Consider the following 26,559-nt stretch of genomic DNA (forward strand, 5'->3'; position numbering starts at 1 on the left):
TTCCAAAAAGATAGAGGTAAACACAAACATAAGCATGTATGTACATATATACAAACAAATACACCATAAAAGCCCCCCCCCCCCCCCCCACCAGCTAGCTATTAGGAGGGTAAACACCCTAGGAGTACCACAGAGGGGAAGGAGGGAGGGTAATCCTGACTGCAGATGCTATCCAGTTCGGACATCTACATTTATGGTAGGTACAAAACTGTACTATGTCCTTCATGGATGCATCTGCAGTCATAACAACTGGGTAGAATACCATAGCCAACTAGGGGAGGAGGATAAAGGTAAATTATGGTGTGTTTAGGATCCCTTGCAGCACAGCAGTGGCAAACCCTGCTCGGGATCTGGAATATAGAGGCAAATTGTAATGCTTGGCAAATGTATGCACGGAGGTCCAAGTAGCCGCCTCAATAATGTCTTTGGTTGCCACTCCTCGTAAGAAGGCTGTGGTAGTGGCTGTTGCCCTTGTAGAATGAGGTCTTATGTTCTGTGGAATTGGTTTTCCATGGAAGGATAACAGAATCGTATGCAATTTCCTATCCATTTGGAGATTGTCTGTTTGGAAATAGCTTTTCCTTCCCTTCCTGTTGCATAAGCTACGAAAAGTTGGTCAGTCTTTCTGCTATTTTTGTTCTGTCCAAGTAGTAGCGTAGCTGTCTATGTACATCCAAGGTATGCAGTATTCTTTCCCTCTGTTTTGTGGGTTGGGAAAGAAGGTAGGTAGGTGGATTGCCTGGTTTAAAGACACTCTGGATACCACCTTAGGCATAAATGTAGGATTAGTCCTCATGGACACTCTATCTTGGTGGAAGATTAGGAAGGGTTGCACCGCCATTAAGGCCTGTAGTTCTGAAACCCTCCTTGCTGAAGTAATTGCCAGTAGGAAAGCAGTTTTCCATGGCAGGTGTTGTAGGTCTGCTGTTGCTGCTGGTTCAAAGGGTGATAGTGTCAACTTTTCTAGCACAAAGTTTAAGTCCCAAGCTGGTAATGGTGGCTTCCTTGGAGGTTTTACATTCTTGATTCCTCTGAGAAACTGCCTGAGCAAAGGGTGCGAAAAAACAGGTGGATCAAAGCTGTATTCTGCTGAAATAGCTGATGCATGTATCTTGATGGAGGAGTAGGACAGGCCTGAATGAAGAAGTTCGGCCAGGTACTCCAGAATGTTAGGCATATCTATGTTTGACACATCTTTTCCTCTTTCAGTACTCCAAATGACAAACCTTTTCCATTTTCCAGCATAGTTCCTTCTTGTTGAAGGTCTGCGTGCTTCAAGAATAATGTCTTTAACTCTTTGGGAAAGCTCTGTGTTAGCTGCTGCTATGTGATGTTCCATGCAGTCAGTTGTAACGTTTTTAGGTTTGGATGCATGATGCTGTAGTTGTTCTGAGTTAACATCAAAGGCATCAGGGAATTGGCCACATATTGTTCGAGACATGCTCCTCAGTAGTGGGTACCAGTGTTGTCTTGGCCAGTTTGGAGCTATCAGGATTATCCTTGGACGTTCTTCCTTGATTTTTAGTAGTACTTTGTGTATCAAGGGAAGAGGTGGGAATGCATATGCTGTTAGGCCTTTCCAGCTGAAGGAGAGCGAATCCACTTTCCATGCTAGTGGGTGGAATGTCCTTGTGCAGAATTTTTTGAGCTGGTGATTGAGAGGTGATGCGAATAGATCTATCTGAGGCATTCCCCATTTCTTTGAGATGGTTTTGAAGATGTCCGGGTGCAGCTTCCATTCGTGGGCATCCGAAGTGGTTCTGCTTAGTATGTCTGCTAGAGTATTTTCTTTTCCCGGTACAAATATTGCCTGTAACTGGATGTTGTAGCTGAATGCCAGGGTCCACAGCTCCAAAGTCATTCTGCATAGGGGGTATGAATGAGTGCCTCCCTGTTTGTTGATGTACCACATGACTGTGGTGTTGTCTGTTCTCATCATCAACTGGCCCTCTGAGAAATGGTTTGAACTTTTGGATTGCCAGTTTTACTGCCAGCATTTCTTTTAGGTTGATGTGCAGGTGAAGTTGATCCTGTGTCCAGAGTCCTTGCACGCATTTGTCCAGCATGTGGGCCCCCCATCCTAGGTCTGAAGCGTCTGTTGTGATGGTCTGGCTTGCTTGACATCTGCGAAAGGATAGGCCTGGGTTTGACTGGCATGCCTGAGCCCACCATAGGAGCTCCTGTTTTAAGCATGGAATTAGTGGGATTTCTGTTTCCAGGCTGTGTCTGTGTTGGGACCATAAATTCTTTAGGTACCACTGTAGTTTTCTCATATGTAGTCTGGCAAATGGGACCAAGATTATGCATGATGCCATGAAGCCCAAGTCCTGGAGTACTTTCCTTGCTGTTATCTTGTTCAGTTTTGTTAGTGCCAAGAAGTAAAGAGGGAGTTCTTTTTGTTTTTCTGTAGTTAGGAATGCCATTTGTTTCACTGTGTCCAATTCCGCGCCCAAGAAGGTCCTTGTTTGGGATGGTATCAGCCTTGACTTTTGTAAATTGACTGTGTATCCCAGTGCTTGTAGCAAGTAAATGACCCTTTGTAAATCTGTTGTCAGCTTGCTTTTGTTGTCCCCTTGTAGTAAGCAGTCGTCCAGGTATGGGTAAATTTGAATTCCTGTAGTCTGCAATGGGCGATTACTGATGCCAGGCATTTTGTGAATACTCTGGGCGCAGTAGATAAGCCAAAGGGCAATGCTGAGAATTGATAGTGCTCTGATCCTGCAAGAAATCTGAGGTATCTTCTGCAGATTGGTCGAATGGGGACGTGCAGGTATGCCTCCTTGAGATCTAGAGTTACCAGCCAACACTCCTTGCCCAGCATGGGAAGAAGTTGCTGTAAGGTCAGCATTTTGAATTTTGGGACAATGATGTATGTATTTAAGGTGGACAGGTCGAGAATTGGTCTCCAACTTTTTCCTTTCTTGGAACTAGGAATAGTCTTGAGTAGAACCCCTTTCCTTGCTCTGCTGTTGGCACTCTTTCCACAGCTCTCATGTTTGCTAACTCCATTATCTGTTGTAGAGCCTCTGTTTTTTGATTTGGAGGTAGATTTGGCATTCCTCTTTTGACTGGTAAAGTGTGGAAGTGGAACCGGTAGCCTTGATCTATGGTTTGTAGAATCCACTTGTCTTTTGTTATGTAGTGCCAGTTCTTTGAAAATAAGGTTAACTTTCCGCCTAAAGGAGCTGCTATTTGTTCCCTGGTAGGCGGATTTAGGGTTAAGTCACTGTGGTTGTGTTGATGTAGTGGCAGAGGTTGTGTCTGTGCCTCTGTTGTTACCTTGCCACTGTCGTCCTCTGTAGGCACCTCCTCTAGATTGGTTTCTGCCTCTGGAGCGTCTGTTCCTGCCCCTGTGAGATCTTGTGGAGTCAGGAAAGGACCAACTTTTGGCAGGCCAGTTCCTGCTAAACCTTGGGGTTGTACCTGCAAGAAATCTTTAACCGTTTGGACAGATTTTGCCTTTTCTTCCATTTTCTTCATAACCTGCTGGGCAGGTGTACCAAACAAACTTGTCTTATCCATAGGAGCATCTAGCAACTTAGCTTTAACATGATCCGGTAAAGCTTGCTTTTAGCCATGCATGCCTTCTTATCACTGTGCCAGTCATGGCTGATCTAAATGAAGCCTCCAGTGCATCATAGCCACATTTTAAGGAATGGTTACTAACCTGTTGTATGTTATTTACCATTTCTAATACATATTTCTTATCAAGAGATTCATCAGTGGTTAGCTTTTTAGTTAATTGATCAAGCATAAACTCTTGGTATTGTATCATGTGAAACTGACAGTTTAAAGCTCTAGCTGAGAGAGTAGCTGAAGTGTAGACCTTTTTACCCCATCTGTCTAATGACCTTGCTTCCCTTTCAGAAGGAATAGGGTTTTTAGCTATGGTCGTGGCTACTGCCTTGGGACCCTGGGATATAGTTTCGGGGTCTGCAAGTGGGGCCTTGTAAAGGTGGTGATGAGTATCTGGCACCCTGTAAAATCTGTCTGGTTTGGCAGGGGCTGGGGGTAAAGAATCTGGAGAGGAGCAAACATCATTGAAAGCATCATCCACCACAGAGAGAGAACAGGAGGTATAGCTAAGGGCCTGTGCTGTGGAAGGTGCAGAAAGGTCCTAAGTCTTTTTCTGGAGTCTGAAAAATCCTGTTGCTGCCATTGGAACTGCTCTCGCATGGCATGTAAGGTTTCCCCAAAGGAGAATTCTTCTGGTGGGGAAGCAGCTGGAATGGAATCTTCAGCATCAGAATCTTCAAAATTGGAGAAAGGAGCCTCTGGCTGGTCAGTTATGTCTGATTCATCAGCAGAATCATCAGAGGACACTGGCTCAGGGGGCTCTGCCCTAGGTCTCTTCTCTGGGGGCTGAGAGGCCCTGTCTGGGTGAGATTGAGATCCTCTGATTAATGAAATTAAATCTTCTGCCAAAGTAAGCATTTGAGAACTAGAAGAGGGCCTGGTAGTGGGGGGTTTAACAGGCACTGTTTTAGTAGTCTTGGCTGCTTTAGCCCTGGCGAAGGCCTTAATGGACATGGCTGCTGGAGGCCGAGCTGCACCACGTGCTGGGGTAGAGACATCCAAGGGAATGGTGTCTGATAAATCAGTGGCAACCACCGTAGTGGATAAAATTTCTGAGGCCGATTCAAGAGTGGTAGCAGGGGCCTCAGTTGTAGAGATAGATTCAGCTGTACTTTGAGCAGTTTTCTCGGTTTCGGCCGAAACAGAGACACTCGCGGCTTGCTTAACCGTGGTTTCGGCCGAAACCGCGGACCGCGAGTGTCGGTCTTTATCTTTGCGTTTTTTGGCAGATTGGGAAGTCGGAGGATCCGACGGCATAATGTACGCAAAATCAGAACCGAAAAACTGTTCTGCAAACTCCGACCGACGCCTAAGCGTTCGTCGGTTGAAAGAAGCACAGGCCGAACAGGCTGCTACGTCGTGGGCTGGGCCTAAACAAGGCAGGCAATGAGAGTGGAAATCTTTATGAGGTATTTGTTTCCCACAGGTTAAACAATTATTAACTTTTTCTGACATCGGCTGAGGCAAGAAAGGTTCCCCAACGGGGTACTTAGCTTTAGAAGTCTTCGAAGTAGTATTCGGTAGAAGTAATCTCTGGATCCGACCGACCGGCACTTGCGAACAGCTTCTGCTTCGGGCGCCACGCGGCAAGAAAGACTGAGGAAAATGGCGTCGGCTGATGCCTTTATACCCGAAGACCAACAGAGATGACGTCGGGTGAAGTGCGACATCAGCCGAAGCCGGACCCGGACTTTGGAATCCGGCCGACTGAAGGGCTGCCTGACGACAGGACAACCCAGTTGTTATGACTGCAGATGCATCCATGAAGGACATCCCTGTAGTACCTATCTGGCTTAACTGGTGCAGGGGGTAAAGAATCAAGAGTCAAACTGGATTCAGAAAAAACATCAATATCTAGTACAGGGGAGAATAGCAAGAGGCCTGTGCTGAGGCAATAAAAGAAAGTCTCTGAGCCATTTCTTGGATTCTGAATAATCCTGGCTCGCCCCATGGAAATGTTCCCTCATGGTGTGCAGGGTTTCCCCAAAAGAGTAGTCCTCAGGAGGAGAAGCTGAATGGATAGATTCTTCAGCATCAGAGTCCTCATAGGGAGGAAGAGAATATCCCTGTTCTGAAGAGGAATCAGAAGAAATAGAAACCTGGTCAGAGTAGTCATAGTCAGTGTCTTGCCTAGGCCTTTTATCAGGAGGAGGGGATGGGAGTCCCTGATCAAAGTAATTAGGTCCTCGGCCATTTTGAGCATCTGCTTCTTTGGCAAGGATGCTGTACTTGTTTCTTTGTCTTTAAAGGTCTTTTAGACTTTGCCTTGGCTGCTGAAGATGTCTTGATAGTAAGCTGTGTAGGTCTGAAAACACCCTCAGAAGCCAATGCCTGCTCAGAGGCTCCAGACCCATCTGAGGGAACAGTTTCCGAGTGTCCAATACCTTGAGTATCCAGACGCCTAGCTGTCTCAACGTGGGAGTCTGTAGCGGCCTGTGGCTCTGAAGAAGCGGGTGTCAGGGGCTGTGAAAGCACTTCACTGAAAACCGGCGACTGGCCTAGAAGAGGCTTAGTCAGTTTTGGACCTCGGATGCCTGTCTTTTTCTTTGTCCTTGCACTTTATGGACTCCGGTCTGTTGTTCCGAAGGCATAATATAGTTAAACCTTCATCCAAAGTAATGTAAAGCAAAATCGAACAGACGCTTAGTGCATTGGTTGAATCTAGCACAAAACCGAAAACTAGCAACTTCGTGGTCAGGGCCCAGGCAAGGAACACAGTAAGAATGAAAATCCTTATGAGGTATTTGCTTCCTACAAGAAATACAATTGTTAACTTTTACTGACATCGGACAGGAGCAAGAAAGAGTTTCCCCAACGGGGTACTTAGCTTTACTGAAGACTTCGGATCTGAAATTCAAATTCGAAAATCTCAGGAGTCGGCCAACCGGCACTTGCGAACTGCTTTTGCTTCGGGCACCACGTGGCAAGAAAAACTGAAGAAAATGGTGTCAGCTGCATCTTGTATACCTCTGGCACACTGATGTCAGGGAAGAGGCGACAGCAACCCACCTCACTGAGAACTGGCGAACCGGCGACTGGCCTAGCGGAGGCCTCATCGGTTTTGGACCTTGGATGCCTGTCCTTTTCCTTGCGCTTTTTATAAACTCCGGTCATCGGCTGTTCCAACGGCATTATATAATTAAACCTTCGGCCAAAGTAATGAAAGGCAAAATTGTACAGACGCTTAATAGTGTGTGTTGGTTAAATCTAGCACAAAACTGACAGCTAGCAACGTCGTGATCAGGGCCTAGGCAAGGAATACAGTAAGAATGAAAATCCTTATGAGGTATTTTCTTCCCACAAGAAATAAAATTGTTAACTTTTTCTGACATCGGACTGGAGCAAGAAAAAAGTTTCCCCAACGGGGTACCTAGCTTTATTGAAGACTTCGGATCTGAAATTAGTTTTCGAAAATCTCAGGAGTCGGCCAACCGGCACTTGCAAACTGCTTTTGCTTCAGGCACCGCACGGCAAGAAAGACCGAAGAAAATGGCTTCGGCTGCATCTTTTATACCCCTGGCGCACTGACGTCAGGGAAGAGGCGACAGCAACCGACGCTGGAATAGGACTTTGGAATTCAGGCCGACTGTGGGTAGCCTGCCAGCAGGATAACCCTAGTGTAATGACTGCAACAGTGAAACACGAACATCTGGGAGCTCATTACCCATAACAAATGCATTTTAAACAGTCTCCCAAGGATACAGATTCCACTTCCACTCCTTACCAACCCCAAACAGTTGTTCAGACCTACCCCCAAAATCAGTGGTCAGAGGCTCAAAAGCAGGTTCTCTCTCTTCTAGGTATAAGGGCTATTCAACCTGTTCCAGAAGAGGAATGGAGGCAAGGTTTTTACTCAAGACTTTTTCTGGTACCCAGAAAAGAATTCCTGGCAGCCTATGCTGGACCTGTCTATCCTAACCACCTTTTTGGTAATCCCAAAATTCAAAATGCTGCATCCCGTGCTAGGCAAAAATGCCTGGTTGGCAGCACTGGATTTAAAGGAAGCCTACCTGCACATCCCAATAAGGGAACCTTGCAGAAGATACCTACGCTTCAAAGCAGGCTACATGCACTATCAGTTCTCTGCACTGCACTTTGTGAACACCCTGGGCGCAGTAGATAAGCCAAAGTGCCTAGCAACAGTCATTGCATTCTGCAGGCAAAGAAATATTGAAATATACCCACACCTGGACGATTGCCTAATTCAGGCAGAAAGCCAGGACATACTATTAAATCTGGCATTTGTACATTACTAACTTCTCTGGGGTACACCATAACCGAAAATAAATCACATCTAATACCCTGCCAAAAAACTGTATTCCTGGGAGAAGCTTGAATACAACTTCCCAGATGGCCTACCTCACGCCAGAAAAACAAGTTTGACAGCCTACTTCAAACTACTGGCCACAAAAACCCAGCTTTCTGCAAGGAAAATACTGCAAGCCCTGAGGTTCATGGCCTCTTGATTCTACTAATTCCATATGCAAGACTGCATATGAGGAAACTACACTGGTATCTAAAAAGCCTATGGTGACATTCTCAGGACCTAGAATCAATGATTCCTATCATCCCTTGTCTAAAGAAAGAGTTCCTTTGGTGGGCAGAGGCCTGCCACCACAACACAGGACCGACATTCACTCTACCCCCCGCCACCCAAACCCTAACAGACGCATCAGACTACGCATGGGGGCTCACTTAACAGGGCAGTGCATTCAGGGCAAATGGAACCAGAGTCTAATGCACCTGCATATCAATCAAAAAGAAATGTTAGTTGTACAGAATGCTCTGACAGCCTTCAAGGACCACATTCTTCCAGGACAATTACTGGTAAAGACGGACAACACCACTGTTATGTGATACATAAACAAGCAGGGGGGAACCCACTCATACCCTCTCTGCAGACTAGCCATGGCTTTGTGGAACACAGCCTTGAGCTACCAAGCTGAAGTCCTGCCAGGCAAGCTAAATACACTGGCAGATCTTAAGCAGAAATCTCATGGACCCACACAAGTGGAAACAAACTAAAGATATTCAACATTTTGAGAAATAAATAGGGAACCCAGAGCTAGACCTGTTTGCCTCCCCTCAGAACTCCCAATTCGACAAATTCTGCACAAGGACTCCCCTCAGAACTACCAATTGGACTCCCCACAGAAACTTCGAAAGTGGATGTCCTGTCCTTCACCTGGAAAAACCTATCAGTTTATGCCTTTCCCCCTCTGCCTCTCCAAAGTTCTACTAAACATCAAACAGGACAAACCAAAGACAATACTCACTGCACCAGACTGGCCATGCCAACAATGGTACCCCCTCTTGCGCAGTGCGTCACTGCTGGAGCCATGGCACCTGCCTCAGACCCCTGCCCTGTTGTCACAGCAGGAGGGCCAGATTCTGCACCCCAGCTTCAAACCCTGAGCCTTGCAGCCTGGCTAATTTCCTGAGCTCTCCGTTACCATCCCTCAGTAAGCAAGTGATGGATGTCATTCTGGAAGCAAGGAGGCCTAGTACTAGAAAATCTTATGCTGAAATATGGAAAAGATTCTGTTCCTGGAGCCAAATTCAGGGGATGGGCACAACAGTGCCCAATGTATCGCACATTCAATACTTAACAGATGCTTCAAAAGGACCTTTCCTTTTCTTCCATTAAAATTCATGCCTCGGCCATTTCAGCACATTAATACAGAGCCACCCCTCTTCTCTCACCCACTGCTGAAGCAATTCCTAAAGGGGCTAAAAACTTAAGACCACCCCGAAGAGCCCCTACTCCAGCCTGGGACCTTAACTTTGTATTGGAAAAGCTCACTCTACCTCCCTTTGAGCTAGCTGCAAATGCAGAGTTGAAATTCCTTTCTTGGAAAACAGCCTTCCTTCTAGCCATTATTTCAGCAAGAAGGGTGTTTGAATTACAGGCCCTCATGGCAGTGGAGCCTTTCATCATCTTTCATGCGGACAGGGTGTCCCCTCAGGACCAATCCTTCCTTTATGCCCAAGGTGGTATCCAGTGTGATCCTTAATCAGTCCTATTCATTTGCCAACCTTTTCTAATCCACAGAACAAAAGGGAACAAATACTGCGCTCCTTGGACGTGCACAGACAACCTAGACTTTTACTTGGACAGGATTAAGCCTCTCAGGAAATCTGAGCAGCTGGTGGTTGCATTTGATACAGGGGCAGAGAGGAAGGCCGTTTCAAAACAAATAATTTCTAAGTGGATAAGGCCATTGCACTCATTTCCACTATAAGCACCATGGAAAACCTACTCCACAGGGGATAAGACCACATTCCACCAGGGCTGCATCTACCTCTACAGCCTCTCTCAGGGACATCCTAGAAGCTGCCACCTGGAGTTCTGTACATACCTTCACCAAGATTTACCACTTGCCAATTTTTGCCAATCCAACAGCTAAGATCCAAGCTCCTCCCCGTTGCCCATAATCCCCTGCTATCCCTTCCTGACCTCAGATCGAGTTTCCCTATCCTTAGACCATACGATACCAAGAACCATCTCCCTGTTCTAACCTGGAAGAATCTGCCATGACAGCAGGAGTCTTTTGAACATCCATATAGGCTAGGGGGCTGGAGGGAGGGACGATTGCTGACAAATTAAGTTTACCTACTCAGATGGAACGTTATGTTAAGTAAATAACTTCAAAATTTTGAGTTTCAGAACTGAAGTCTTCAAAAAAGCTAAGTACCCCATAACTTCTAAATCTGAAGTAGTTAACTTCATTTGTCCATCAACCTATGGGACAGAGCCCTCAGCTACCTGATTCTTGGGAGTTCCTCATGGAAGGATGTTCCGGAGCACTGCAGAGCCAAAGGATGCTCTACCCCTGGAGACAATATCCAATTTGTAATGATTTATAAATGTATGAGATGAAGCCCAAGTGGCTGCTGAACAAACGTCACCTAGATCGAAATACCGCAGAAGTAGAGATTGATCAAATAGAATGGGCATGGACTCCTTGAGGTGCAGGCCGGCCCGAACTCTCATATGCCAGCAGAATACATTGGGAAATCCGTCTGGACAATGTGACTTTTGAGACAGGTTTTCCCAAGGAGGACTTAGCAAAGGATACAAAAAGCTGGTCTGATTTCCTGTGATCAGTTGTCCTGTGCAAATAGAATCTCAGTTGCCTACGTACGTCCAGAGTGTGCAACTTGTATTCACCTTTGTTCTGATAATTTGGAAAGAAGACTGGTAAATTAATAGATTGGTTGATATTAGACTCTGATGCAATTTTGGGCAGAAAAGAAGGGTTGGCCCTGAATGAGACTATCTTTGTGAAAAATCAAATACGGTGGCTTGGCGCAAAGGGCTTGAAGCTCCGAGACCCAAAGTAGAAGCCTGGTGGGGGCGGTCATGAGCCAGTCGTCCAGGTACGGGAAGACCTGAATTCTCTGGAGTCTCAGGTGGGCCGCTACAACAGTTAACACTTTGGTGAACACCCTGAGGGCTATGGTGAGACCAAAGGGAAGGACCCTGAATTGGTAGTGGCTGGCTCCCAGCCGGAAGCTGAGAAACCTCCTGGATCGTCTGTCCATTAGAATGTGTTAGTATACGTCCTTGAGGTCTATGGAGCACATCCAGTCGTTCTCCTGCATAAGGGGGAGAATGGATTGAAGTGTGACCATCCAGAACTTTTCTTTGGCTACCGACAGGTTCAGGAAGCTCAGCTCTTGGCTCAGAGAGCCCGGATCCGTAGAAAATGGACCCGACAGACTCGAGGGTACTATCGGCGTCGAAGTACCCAACACTATAGGCGCAGACAGTCCCCCGGCTCCGATGCTACCCGGCTCCAAGAGCTCCAAACCTCGATAGTGGGTCGGAGAAGGAGCAATCGGGGCGAAAAAGGGAGTCGAGCCCCCCCCGGAGGGGGGGAGGCAGGAGAACTCCCATCTGCAGCTGAGCCTGGATAAACCTACGCATCATCCGGTCCAAGTCTGCTTCGGACATACTGCGGGTAGACCTTGATGAGGTCACAGAGGCAGACCGGGAGTGCCGCCTTGATGACCTCGAAGGCGACCGGGTCTCCTCCTCCTCCAGCCCCGGGAAGAAGTGGGGAGATCGGAGCCGAGAAGAAGACTCAGAGGCCCTGGGAGGAGAAACCAGTTTGGCTGGCGGGACCAATGCAGAAGCTTCAGCCTGCCGCTTTTGGTGCTTTTCCCGGCGTTTCTCCTTTCTGGCTTCCCTCTCCTCCTGGCCTAAGGTGAGAGGTTGAGTCCAGGCCAGGGGAATAGCCGGTGGTGCAGCCATGGTAGGTGCCACGGAGGGACCGGAGGACGAAGCCGGGTCCAAAGGCAGAAGCCCCGTCAGAATCAGCTTTGCCCTCCGGTCCTTAAGGGCCCTGGGGTTGAACGCTGCGCAAATAGTGCAGCCGGAGGAAAGGTGTTCAACCCCAAGGCATAAAACGCACAGAGTGTGGCCATCCGCTGGGGACAGCTTATGGCCACACTCGGTACACTGAGAAAAATGTTTTGGGTGCCTCTGCCATTATCAAAGAAAACACACTCGCTAGGCCCCAAAACCACACACCCCAACGCAAACATGGGGAGGAAAAAAAAGGAAATACTAAAAAAAAAGATCAATAAGCTTTAACGCTACTGGGAGACTACTTACACACACACAAAAATTCTGAACTAAGAAAAAGGAAAGATTTTTCTCACAAAACCACAGAAACCAACCCTGGAAGCTCGATCAAGCTGCTGAAGAGAACCGCGGCAAACTAGATCTGAGGTCAGGAAGGGATAGCAGGAGATTATGGGCAAGGGGAGGAGCTCAGAGCTCAGATCTTAGCTGTTGGAAGCTGCCAGCACGGATCCTATAACTCCAAAGGTTGATGAACAAATGAAGTTAACTACTTCAGATCGATAATTTCAGGAGTCGGCCAACCGGCACTTGCGAACTGCTTCTGCTTCGGGCACTACATGGTAAGAAAGACTGATGTAATGGCATTAACTGCATGTTTTATAGCCCTGGTGTCATGGAAGAAGAGAGAGCATCCGGCGCAGGAATCCAAGACTCTGGCATACAGGCCAACTGAGGGCTACCGGCAGGCAGATAACCCAAATGTAATGACTGCAACAGTGTAACACGAAGAACATTAGGGGGAACTGCTGAAGGGAGGGTGATTCCACTTACAAGTTCAAAGTACCTTTTTTTGGGCGTCAGTCATTTGATGTGTCCCATTTAAAGTAATCCATCTTAGTGATGGTCTCACCATAGGTTCATACACCATGAATATGGTGCATCCATATTCATCAAGGATACCCACACCTCCAGGTTAGTGGCGCAGCATGATACCTCTGAGATCATCCATGTGCAACTAACATCGGGCAAATCTGCAATGCAAATTGTGGCCTGCTACAGATCACCCACCATGACCTAAGAACAACCACTCCGCCTTTCTGGAGACACTGGAAAACATGAAGGTCCTACCAAACAACCTGATATCGGGCGATTTCAATTACCCTACCATTACCTGGGATACTTGAGTGCAAACTCACAGGCTCAGCGCTTCCTGGAATTTATCAACTCAAATGCCCTGAATCAGCTGGTAAACTCCCCTACCAGAGGCCACAACATATTGGCCCTGGTCATCACCAACATGGGTGACAGGTGTTCTGCACCAGAGGTCAAACCAGTCACTTGTTAAATGAGACCATAAACTAATTATTCTGGATGTCCACACCCCAACAACCACCCCCAAACCAAGGAAACCACAGTGAAAAACTTTTCAAAAGCAAACTTGACCTTACTTAAGGCAGAGGTGGTAAGCTTGACACCCCCCACGCTAAAGCATAACACTGCCCAAGATGCAGAATCCTTTACATTTTCACTCTGTGTGCACCTACAAGGATGCATGGATTGTGCCATACCTAGCAAAACCAAGACTCACTCCCCTAAGAGAAGGAAACCAGTCTGGTGGACCCTGCCATAAACAGGTTATATAACAAAAGGAGGAAACTAGTTCAGAAAAAAAGCAAATCCCAAGAAGGAAAGACATCCCTGATCAGTATCAGTAAGAAACTAAGGTCCCTCATAAAATAATCCAAGGCTAACTTCGAAAGAAAAATAGCCAAGGATTCGAAAGATAACCACAAAGCCTTCTTTAGCTATGTCAAGAATCTAAGTGGCAACTCGCAGATATGCTCTAAGCTAGTGCAAAATCGCACAAAATATACTGAACCTACTGATATTGCCAACATCCTGGCAGATAGATTCAGTGCAAACTTCACCTCCCTCTCACATTCAAAAGGGCTCACAATAACACCAGAAAAGTGTAATTTCTCGGAAATCACAGAAGCACAGGTGAAAACAGCCCTTTCAAAAGCCAAAAAACACAGCATCAATGGGGCCAGATGGTGTCCCAGGCTGCGTCTTGCAAGAACTACAGAATGAACTAACCCCCCACCCCCACCTAAACACACTGTTCAACCTAAACCTCTCCACAGGCTACGTGCCCATAGAATGGCGCACAGCAACTGTTATTCCGCTCCACAAAGGAGGGGCCACAACTGACCCTGGTAACTATTACCCCATAAGCCTGCCTAGCCTGGTCTGCAAGGCTATGGAGCGCATCATCATGGAACTTATTAACAAAGACATTGGGAGCCGCCGAACACTTCACCCGACCCAGTTCAGCTTTGTTAAGGCCAGATCATGCTTACTAATCCTGAATGACTTCGAGACAGTCACAAAGGCCATAGACGAGGGAAAGGTGGTTCACACAGCCTACCTTGAACTCGCAAAAGGAGTTCAACACCATTCCTCACTCGGGTATTATAGAAAAACTCACCAGCCTGAACATAAACCCCTATATCACAAGATGGATTGCTAACTGGCTTACAGACAGAACTCACTTGGTAAGAATAGAGGGCTCCAGGTCTGCCTCTAAACCAGTCACAAGTGGTGTCCCACAAGGCTCGGGCCTGGGACCCCTACTGTTCAGCATATACTTCTCAGAAGTACAGGCAAACACAGGAGGACTATGGCTAACCAAGTTCACCCATGAATGCAAACTGGGAGCCATAATTGACTCTCCAGCTGACACAGACATCCTTCAAAAAGGCCTTACTGAGAAAGACACCTGGTGTCAAAGTCATGGCCTCAAGCTAAATGCCAAAAAATGCATAGTCATCCCATTTGGGAAAAACAAAACACCCACGAATTACAACATAGGCGGCAGCCCCTTAATAAAGAAGAGGTAATAAGAGATCTGGGGATCCACGTAGATAGTAATCTCTCCTTTGACAATCATATTGCCAAAGTAGTTAGGAAATCCTTCTATGTGGTCCATCTAATTACTAAAGGGTTCGCATCCAGAAATAAAGAGGTTATAGTGCCTATTTGTAAAAGTTCATGCCCCTGGAACCCCCACGGCTGGCCAGGCTCGACATAAAGCTCTTCCTTAAAGGGGTCTTGCACATGAGACCACCTAGGAAACCTATCCCTCCACCTTGGGACCTCAACTGCATCTTAGAGAAATTAACCAAACATCCCTTTGAACCTGCCGGGCCTTCCTTCTTACAGATGTGTACATGGAAGACAGTCCTTCTAATGGCTATCACTTCAGGCAGAAGAGTGTCAGAACTACAGGCTATTGCCTGTCCCCCCTACACAGTCTTCCACAAAAACAGGGTGTCCTTGTGAACCAACCCCTCCTTTACGCCTAAAGTGGTCAATGATCTTTCTCAACCAATCCATTCATCTGCCCACCTTTTTTCCCTCACCCACTATCAAAGGGGAGAGGATACTGCACTCCCTGGATGTGCACAGACAGCTTAGATTCTACCTGGACAAGACCAAGGCCATTAGAAAGACTAACCAGCTCTTTTGTCTCCTTCCATCTCAGAGCCCTGGGCAAGGCAGTCTCCAAGCAAACCACTGCATGCTGGATCAGGAAGCCTATTTGCTTCTGCTACTCTCACCATGGAAAAAAACCCCAATGGGAATCAAGGCCCATTCCACTAGAGCTGTGGGAGCAAACAGGTCTATTTGTGGAGTACCCCACCAGTAAACTAGGTCTAAGACCACCTCCCAGTTCAGCATCCATTCGTGTTGAGGCAAGTAGGCCCTGCTCAAGAGGTCTCTGCTTGGTGATTGTCCTGTGAGGGGATGTAGACCTAGAATACTGCAACACAGGAACAGGACATCACAAAAGAACACAAGCCTTTGCTGGCCTACTCCATTTCCTAAATGCTACCTTGTTCTTTGGCTGCAAAAGCCCTTCCAGTATGAAGCAGTAAGTAAAACCATCCTGGCTTGTCGGTTTTGAACAGTACTGTAGGAGAATGTGTGCAGTAGTCCATGTTAAGACTGAACTTTACAGTAAATACAAAGTAAGCCTAAAAAGAACCTAGGTTATGAACATTGGTGCTGCGATGGAAAACTCACTAAAAATAAAATCATCACAAATACAACAAGACTACCACACAGGATAAAGGCCACTGCACCAAGACAGAAAAATAAGCAAGGCATACTAAAATCGCTGGCTAACTAGGAGCGTTTTTTCTCTAGGATACAAATAAACTAGGAAAAAATACTAACAGTGAGAAAAGTGCAACCTATTAAGGAGGAGGAGGAGGGAGTAGCCATCACGGCAGTCACTAGCTCCACACTAAAGCCTGCAACAATATTGCAAACATAATACTTGAAAGTCAGACTCACCCATTAAGAATATGCTCAAAGAGGTGTAACTGTCCATTCCTGCAAACAACCGCAAGTTTTACAGGCTAAAAAAAAAAAAAGATACTTGGAGTTAAATGAGTACTTCCTTATGGTACTTCAGTTAAAAAAAGAAATGTATTAAAGCCAACTTTCTTCAAAAACAACACCCACAAATCTAGATTTGTTTCGGAATCTTTTCCAAAAGTGCATGGATTTTACAGAAGTGGTGTCACTAGTCAAGTTAGTTTACAAAGACAGGAATTCACAAAATGGACAGCAAGTGTGTGACATTTCTAACATTTCAGTAACAAACATAGCAGAAGAACTACAATTAAAGCATTAAATACCAAGTTCCCCAGACACGCAGAACTTTCCACCTTACTCAGTACATAACTGCTGCAAACATAAGCCAGGTATGTGTGCTCACAGAGACTTTAGTGTAGTTATATTTATTGAAAAAAAGTTAATCGATTGTCCTCCCTTGATCCCAGTACCTCCTTGAAGGATGTCACTAAGATTCGTAAAAAAGCAAGATAATGACAAAATGTACAGCAAAAAAAAAAAAAAAAGTCCTACAGGACTTCTGAAAAAAAACCCTGAAAGAATAATCTGACTGAATGTCTTGAAGACAGAACAAACATTAAAGAGCACCTAGCATTACAGATGTTTAAGTACAATATCACTACTGCAGTATAATCAATAAAAATAGAATTAGCTACAGATGGAAATCAACCTTACTACTAGAACTCAAAAGCAGTATGAATATACCCTTTGCAGTTCTCAAAGTACCCCTCACACAAGATAACAGCAAACCTGGCAGTAAAGAGTGAGTAATGCCTCACTAACTTCAACTCCTTTTTTTTGGAACTGGATGATCATCAAAAGTACACCCATATGATTTACGCAAGTCAATAAGTGTACAGACCTACTTCCAAGATGGTTGCACATTGATCAACAGCTTAAATTTCAGCTCTCCTGTTTTCTGAAAGCGTAAAAGCCTTTTTTCACAACTGTGACGGGAAGAAAGACAAGAACAGACAGCAACTACTGTATGCAAGAGCACAGGCTGCAACATACACTTTAGCAAAGATAACATTAGTTTAAGATTAAGTAATGCTAAGTGCAGCTGTTTGAGATAATTGCTCCTATCAGGAGGGTTCAAATTCATTATTTGAAAATGTAAACTACTTTAAGTGTTTAATTTAATACATTATGGAGGTGTTCTGGGTGCGTGTTTTTGTTTCAGGGTTTTAGTAAAAGAAAATGTCCTTCAAAGTGTGACAGGTTCAAATGGAGATGACAAGAAACAACTGTTTAAAAGCTCAACTTGCCACACATTATTGGGTGCATGCAACACAAAAGCTGGAAGGAAGACATTTAAAAACTGTTGTATACAATTAGTGGGAATAACTTGTAAATACAACACTATCCATATTCTGAAGCGTGAATGGCCCCAAGTGTGTACACATATATTACATCTATATGTACGTAGATACATATATATCTATATATACATATATATATATATATATAAACGTATATATACATATATATAAACACACACACATATATATATATATATATACATATATACACACACACATACATATACACACACAAATACTGAATTATATTAAGAAATGCAGAGTGCAAATAGAAATGCTACAGGAGACCGTTGGTTTTGATCAATTTCCATTTTTTTTTTTTTTTGCAGCCACCAGAACTAAATGTAAGGCCTTACTAAGTCCAGGCAATTCATATCAAGCATCCAAGCTAAAAAAAGTAATTTCCTTAGTTACACCTATTTGTTCACTCAAAATTTCTGACGAGTAGGACCAGAGTTCTGCTGTGGCGACCCCTAACCGGGAAAAGGCTGAAAGACAAACAACTATGCAAGGATTTTTAAGGTGGCCAACTCATTACATTCCCAGTAACCACTTTCTTCCCCATCACACCAACATTTGCCATCTATACAAGGAAAGTTCTTGGAGTCTGCTTGGGGTATAAAAATCCTATCCTAAATCTTCTAGACATTCTTGCATATATGGGAGCAATACATATGCTGTCACGTTGTTTTATTGTGAATTGCTTAGCCAATATATTAACAGTCTTTTCTAAACTTCTTTGATTCTTAAAGCTATAGTGCAACATTTTATATGTCCTAATTATCCATTTAACAGCAGCTTCTGATCTAGATTAAAGTAAAATGTCTACCATAGCAGGTCTTTCACTTAGGATTCCCATATCCCTTTCTCTTTGCCCATACTCTGACATCAACCCCTGACAGGGAAGGCAGTCTCTAGCCTGCAGTCCAAATGTCATCTTGGCCTCTTCCCATTCCATTACCCTTCTCTGATATTTTAATGAGCTGGGTACAGGATCTAAACTGCCTAGGCATAATAAAGTTCTGGTGGCCACAAAAAAAAAAAAAAAAAAAAACTAAAAAAAATATGATTACTAGTAAATAGAAAAGTCTAAACCAACCATATATGAAATATTGAATATTGTAACACATAAGAGATTTAGCAGTGGGATCTTTAGAAAAGGGTAGGAGCAGATTACATAGAAAAATGGAAATTTTAACAATACATGCAGAACAACGTTTTGGAGAAGTGAGGTTTAAGGAAGGAATTGAGCAAGTTATGTAAGGCTGGACTGATACCTATACAAAATAATGTATGTGATGTACAATGTTTGTAACTGGGAACATGTTTATATGGGCTCATTTCCTTTTATATAAATGTTGTGTTTATGTCTTAAATGATAATTAAAGGTGTTAAAAAAAGTGGAGAGACCCTTCAACCCACACATTCAAGGAACCAGAAAGTACAGTTGTGTACACTTACCATAAATGTAGATGTTAGAGTGTCTTCACTGTTGCAGTCATCACTGTAGGGTTCTTCCTGCCGTCAGGCAGCCCTCGGTCAGCCAGAATCCCAAAGTCTGGGTCCAGCGTCAGCTGTTCAGTCATGCTTCCTGATGTCAGAGTGCCAGCCGACGCCATGTTCTCCAGTTTTTCTTGCCCCAGATGTCAGGTGCCTAAAAATGAAGGCCAATAGTAAAAACCAAAAAAAATAACATACCACAAACCCCATAACCTGTAGCAAATACACCTCAGAGGAAAGTTGCAGTAGGTAAGCACCCCAGTGAAAGTATAAGAGGGGGCAGGAGGGAGGGTAACACAGACTGCAACAGTGAAGACACTAACATCTACATTTATAGTAAGTGTACACAACTGTACTATGTTCATTGTGTTTCACTGTTGCAGTCATCACTGTAGGGTTGAATCCCAAAGCTGAGATAAGGGGTGGTGGTTATAGAGAAGAAGGGGCGGCTAGTAGGCCCTGCAAGACTGCAGAAGCAAAGCCTGCCCTAGACTTAGAGGAATGAGGGAGATTATAGTGCTTAGAGAAAGTATGCACTGAACTCCAGGTTGCAGCTTCCAAAATATCTTTGGTAGGTACTCCCCTGAGAAAGGCAGCTGAAGTAGCAGCAGCTCTGGTAGAGTGAGTCCTAATTTTCCCTGGGATTTGCTTTCCATGATGAGAGTAACAAAATCTGATTCCATGCGCAATCCATTTAGAAATGGTCTGTTTTGAAATGGCTTTGCCTTGGGAGTTTGTTGCATAAGAAACAAACAGTTGCTCTGTTTTTCCGAAATCCTTGGTTCTGTCCAGGTAAAAACGAAGTTGTCTGTGTACATCCAAGGAATGCAAGATCCTTTCCCCCTTATTTTGTGGATTACAGAAAAAATTTGGCAGGTGAATAGTTTGATTTAAAGCCACTTTGTAAACCACTTTAAGCATGAAAGTAGGATTAGTCCTTAAAGACACTGTATCCTGGTGAAAAATAATGTAAGGTTCCACAGCCATGAGTGCTTGTAACTCCGAGACTCTCCTAGCTGAAGTCAAAGCCAGTAGGATAGCTGTCTTCCATGATAAATCCTTAATATCAGTTGTGGCAGCAGGCTCCAAAGGAGGCAGAGTGAGTTTTTCCAGAACATAGTTGAGGTCCCAGGCAGGTATGGGTGGTGTCCTAGGGGGCCTTAAAATCTTTGCTCCTCGCAGATATCGTTTGAGAAGTGGATGTGAAAAGAGTGGAGGGTCCGTATTGTAATGTGCAGAGATAGCTGAGGCATGAATTTTTATGGAGGAGAAGGATAAACCCTTATGAAGCATGTCTGTTAGGTAAAGCAAAATGAGAGGGATATTAGGAATGAGAGGATCCGAATCCAGAGCATGCATCCAGGTGCAAAATCTCTTCCATTTGCCTGCATAAGATTTTCTAGTGCTAGGCCGTCTGGCTTCTAAGATGACATCCATGACCTTTTTGGGAAGGGGAGGATTACACACAGATCCTGAATTCACCAGGCTGTCAGGCTGAGAGTTTTGACATGAGAGTGCAGAACCTGTCCCTGGTGTTGGGACAATAGATTGGGAATCTGAGGCAAAATCCAAGGTGGTTCCGGAGATAGATTTTTCAGTGTTGAGTACCAAAATTGACTAGGCCAATTTGGGGCCAGTAGAATCATCATCCTGGGCTTGTCCTGCTTGATCTTTAATAACACCCATGGTAGAAGAGGTAGTGGTGGAAAGGCATACCCCTTGAGGTTTTTCCAACTGAATGATAGTGCATCCACTTTCCATGCTAGCTTATGAAAAGTCCTTGTGCAAAAAATCTGTAACTGGTGGTTGAAGGGGGATGCAAATAGATCTATGTCCGGGCAACCCCAGACTTCTGTAATCGTCTGGAATATGTGGGTGTCTAGTATCCACTCGTGTGGATCTGACAGGTTCCTGTCAGGCTGTCTGCCAAAGTATTTTGTTTCCCTGGCAGGAACTGAGCTTGTAGATCCACTTTGCAAGCTAGTGCTTTGTTCCATAGAGTCATGGCTAGTCTGCAAAGGGGGTAGGAATGTGAGCCCCCCTGTTTATGTACCACATAACTGTGGTGTTGTCTGTTCATAGCAGTAGTTGTCCTGGTTGTATAACATCTCTGAAAGCCAAGAGGGCATTCTGAACAGCTAACATCTCTTAAACTGATATGTATGTGCTTCTGATCCTCTGTCCAAAAACCTTGCAGACCCTTTCCCTGCAAGTGGGCTCCCCATGCGTAATCCGAGGCATCCGTGGTTAATACTTGGCTGGCTGGAGGTAGACTGAAGGCTTTGCCTTTGTTGTGAAGACATGCCATGGTCCACCAATGGAATTCCTTTTGTAGGCAAGACAGCAATGTGTGTGTCTAGACTGTGGCAATGCTGGGACCATACACTTTTTAGGTACCATTGTATTTTTCTCATATGTAGTCTTGCATTTGGAATGAGAAGGATGCAGGAGGCCATGTAACCCAAAGCCTGCAGGAATTTCCTTGCAGTTAGCAGAGTTGTAGAAGCCAAGGTTTTGAAAGTGGAAGCCAGCTGTAGTTGTTTTTCAGATGTCAGGAATGCCCATCTGGGTTGTTGTGTTTAAAAGAACACCCAGAAAAGTGATTTGTTGTGTGGGGTTCAAATTTGACTGTTTACAGTGAATCCCAGGTACTTGAGAAGATTTTCAACAAATTCCAGGTGCTGGAGTAAAACATCCTTGCTGTCTGCTTGAATAAGGCAGTCGTCCAGATAAGGGTAAATTTGAATACCCTTGAGTCTGCAATACGCTACTACTGGTGCCAGGCCCTTGGTGAAGACCCTGGGCGCAGTAGGCAAGCCAAAGAGCAGCGCAGAGCATTGGTAATGTTTTGAGCCGGCCTTGAACCAGAGGTATTTTCTGCACTCCTGTCTGATAGGGATGTGCGGGTAAGCCTCCTTTAAATCCAATGTCACCATCTATGCATTTTTGCTCAACACTGGCAGGAGCTGCTGCAGAGTAAGCATTTTGAACTTTGGTATCTCCAGGAAAGTATTTAAGACTGACAGATCCAGGATGGGTCTCCATGAGTTTTGCTTTCTGGGAACTAGAAAAAGTCTCGAATAAAAGCCCTGCCCAGTCTTTGATTGTGGAACCAGTTCTATGGCCCTCATAGCCATGAGGGATCCCACCTGGTTTAATGCCTCGGACCATTGATGTTTTGGTAGGTCTGGCCATCCGTTTTGGTCTTGGCAAGGTATGAAAGTGGAATTTGTAACCTTTTGAAACTACATTCAGAACCAACTTGTCTTGAGTTATGTAAGTCCAATTTTGTTGAAAGAGTTTTCCTCCTAGAGGTGCATCCAGGAGAGAAGTTCCTGGAGCCATGCAGGGGGAGTCATTGAGCCTGTTTTCTATATGATTGAGGTCTGTCCTCTCCACCTCTGGAGGTGGAAGCACTCCATTGTCTAGGTCTGTAAGAGGTCTGTGTTTGAGGCCTCCCTCTGGTGCATCTATATCTACCCCCCCCCCCCCGAGACCTGTCCAAAATGGGAAAAGACCAATTTTTTGTTGGCCAATTTCTGCTAAATCTAGGGGGCTGAACTTGTAATAAATCCTTAACAGTTTGCATGGATTTTGCCTTTTCCTCCATTTTCTTTATCACCTCTTCAGCCTTAGGCCCAAACAAAACATTATGTTGAACAGGAGCATCCAGTAACTTTGCTTTCACTTGATCAGGTAAGTTTTGTTCCTTTAACCAAGATTGTCTTCTAATGGCTGTGCCAGAGGCAGCCGCCCTGCAAAAAGCCTCCAAGGCATCAAAACCACAGTGTAAACCATGCTTCCCCACTTGTTCAGTAGCATGCATCAAATCATGTAATTCCTTATCTGCACATGCAGAAATGGTACCCAACTTTTGTTTCATAACAGACAGTAGAAATTGCTAATATTTTAGCATATGAAATTGGCAATTTAAAGCCCTAATCGATAAAGTAGCAGAAGTATACACTTTTTTGCCCCATCTCTCTAAAGCTCTGGAATCCTTATCTGTCGGAATAGGATTTTTAGCAGAGGCAGCCTTAACCCCCTTACGACCCTGAGAAATGGTTTCTGGATCAGCAGTAGGATTTTTGAAAAGGAACTGGTGGGAGTCAGGGACCCTGTAAATATCTGTCAGGCTTAGCAGGGGCTGGAGGAAAGGAGTCAGGAGTTAAATTAGCCTCAGAAAAAACATCATCCACAATATCCAAAATAGGAGGAATAGCCAGGGGTCTACGTTGGGGAAGAAGGAAATCCCTGTGCCTTCTCTTATATTCCGAGTACTCCTGTCCCTCCCAGTGAAAATGTTCCCTCATGTCATGTAAAGTTTCCCCAAAAGAAAAATCCTCAGGGGGAGAAGCTGATGGAATAGATTCCTCAGCATCACAATCCTCATAAGGAGGGAAAGAATATTCCCGTTCAGAGAAAGACACTGAAGAAATAGATGCCTGATCAGAAGATTCATAATCCAACTCTTGCCTTGGCCTTTTGTCTTGAGGGGGAAGTGAACCCTTAATCATGGCTAGCAAGTCCTCCGCCATTTTAAGTAACTGAAGCACAAAATAATATCAGGAGTCAGCCGACCGGCACTTGCGAACTGCTTTCACCGCACGGCAAGAAAGACTGGAGAACATGGCGTCGGCTGGCATCTTTGCACTCCTGGCGCTCTGACGTCAGGAAGCATGACTGAACAGCCGACGCCGGACCCAGACTTTGAGATTCTGGCCGACCAAGGGCTGCCTGCCGGCAGGAAGAACCCTACAGTGATGAATGCAACAGTGAAACACGATGAACATCTACTGTTTAAAGCCATTCACACTTGTCTGAAGTAAGCCATTACAGTACAAACTCACCCTAAACCTCCTACTTTACTAAGAAATGTCCCCAAATAAGCAAATTAACCCAAGAAACTCCTACAATACTACAGAGTTAAATATATGCACAGTACTTACAAGTGGCCACTACCTTCAATGCCCAAAGGTAAAATAAGAGGGCTAAACTCTGGACAGGGGAGAGAACCCTGCTATCTCTCAAGCAGAATACAGGAGTATTAGAACTCAGTAAAAGGAGGAGAAGCAGAGTGAAGCAGCTACATACAGAAGTGATCCTATTATGAAACATTTAAGATCATAGTGAGTACCTTCCCCACAACTGTACAATTCAGTCTCCTTGTTTGGAGGGTTATAGTGAAACAAGGAAGTCTGAGACTGGTTAAGGCTAATTTTTTAAATCATCTTTCGTAAGAAGTTAAGACTGGTCATTATCAAAATAAAGTCTATTGGAAGTGCATGCAAGGTTCCCTGTAAACCATGCTTAGCCCTTTAAAACTTTGCTAAAGTAATCAGCAGGCTCAAACAGAAATAAGGTAAGCTTTTCTATGACAAACTAAGTTCCATGGCAGAACAGTACATTTCCTGTGGTATCCTCAGATGCAAAGTATCTTTGGGAAAATTTCAGTACATAAATAGTGGAGACTGAAGGACCCAAACAGAAGCATAAAGAAAAGTTGTGTAAAATCTTACTATAACCATAGATGTACTTCTCTTCCATGTTGCAGTATTCTGCATATGGGTTTACTCCTCTTGTATCATGTACGTACGGCCAGTATACAAAAGACTTCAGTCCCTCTGAGATGCGTGTGACATCTGAGGTGGCTGAGGGAATGAGGGCCATAAAAGTGACAGACACACACCAGCCCTCAGAACTGAAAGCCCCAGTCGAAGCCAGTCCCTAAAAGGGCAATGCCAGTCCACTGCCACCCAGATAGGGAAATGCAACCTAACAGGAGGGGAAGGTGGGAGGGAAGTAATACTGCAACATGGAAGAGAATGACATCTATAGTTATGGTAAGATTTTACACAACTTTTCTATGCCATTCTATTCCCATGTTGCAGTATTCTGCATATGGGTGAATGCAAAAGCTCACTGTGATAGGGGAGGTGGTCTAGAGGCAGATTCCAGGAATCCGTGAAGGATAGCCCCGGCAAACCCAGCCCTGGATTTAGAGATGGTGTCATGTTTGTAGTGTTTGGTGAAGGTGTGAACAGAAGACCAAGTAGATGCCTCCAGAATAGTAGAGGTTTCCAGACCCTTAAAGAAGGCTCCTGAAGAAGCCATGGCTCTGGTGGAAAGTGTTTCAAATGCCACTTGCAGTGATTTACCATAGAACTGGTAGCAGAAGGTGATGGCCTTCAAGATCCACATAGAGATGGTCTGCTTGGACACTGCCTTCCGCAGGGCTCTAGGGTGGAAGGATACAAAGAGTTGGTCAGCCTGCCTGATGGACTTGGTTTTATGCAGGTAAAACCTCATTTGTCTGTGCACATCCAGGGAGTGCAGTACACTCTCACTGTCCCCCCTGTGGATTGGGGAAAAAAGACAGTTAAGTGTATGGCCTGGTTAAGAGAGGTCATTCACCACCTTGGACATGAAGGATGGGTTAGTTCTAAGGGTAACCCTATCCTTGTGGAAAGCTAGAAAGTGAGGAATAGCCATAAGGCTTGTAGTTCTGATACTCTTCTGGCTGAGGTCAGGGCTACTAGCAGTACAGTTTTCCATTAGCAATGTTTTAGAGAAGCTTTATCTGCTGGCTGAAAGGGGGGGTGTAAGCTTTTCAAGCACATAGTTAAGATACCAAGGAGGAGGGGACAGTTTCCTGGGAGGTCTGAGGTGAAGTACCTCCTTAAGGAAGAGCTTAGGAGGATGCTTGGATGCTAAGGGTGGGTCCAGAGGAAGGCATGCTGAAACTGCAGACAGATGAGCTTTGATGGATAAATAAGACAAGCCAGTCTGCAGTAGCTCACACAGATAAGACATGACTAGAGGGGGCTTGCTAGAGAGCACGTCCAGCTGTCTTTTGTGACACCAAAAAGTGAATCTTTTCCACTTATAAAAGGTAGGATTTTCTTGTATTTGGTTTCCTGGCCTTCTGCAGGACATTGAGCACGCCTCTCATTGTAAAGGTGTCGAAAGGGGATCAAAATCCTATCAGCCACAGGGTGAGGTGTAAAAGCTGCCACTGAGTGAATCAGTGACCCCTTGTGTTGTGTGAGAAGGTTCACCTCTGGGGGGGGGGGGGGGGTAACTTGTGGTGATTGGCCTTGGACAATTGTACAGGGAACCAGTGCTGATAAGGCCGGTAGGGGGTCACCAACAAGATTCTTGGAGTGTCCTGCTGAACTTTCAATATGACTTTGAATTAGACGGAAGGGGGAAGGCACAGTGCCTGGGGTTCGTGTGTCCTGGTGCAAAAAAACAGGAAGTTGCCTGTTGCTGGACGTGGCAAACCGGTCTATTTGAGGTATACCTCACCTGTGCACCAGATCCAAGACATCTCTGTGAAGCATCCATTCATAGTTTTGTGATGATTTTGCTCAAATAATCTGCATGGGAGTTGTGGAGAGAAGGAATGTAGGCCGTCTGCAAAGTGAT

The 26,559-nt window shown here is 45.0% G+C and overlaps 1 protein-coding gene across 1 annotated transcript in view; it reads right to left on the reverse strand.

Annotated features, from left to right (window-relative positions):
• WDR43 (WD repeat domain 43) overlaps positions 1-26,559 on the reverse strand; it is a 1,886,673-nt gene that overhangs the window by 1,181,663 nt on the left and 678,451 nt on the right. The window contains exon 7 of the mRNA XM_044059887.1: positions 16,247-16,311. Within this exon, the coding sequence (XP_043915822.1) occupies positions 16,247-16,311 (65 nt within the window). The remainder of the gene's footprint in view (positions 1-16,246; positions 16,312-26,559) is intronic.

This window comes from Protopterus annectens, chromosome 1.part2 (genome assembly GCF_019279795.1).
Source record: "Protopterus annectens isolate FY-2018-M chromosome 1.part2, PAN1.0, whole genome shotgun sequence".
NCBI lineage: Eukaryota > Metazoa > Chordata > Ceratodontiformes > Protopteridae > Protopterus > Protopterus annectens.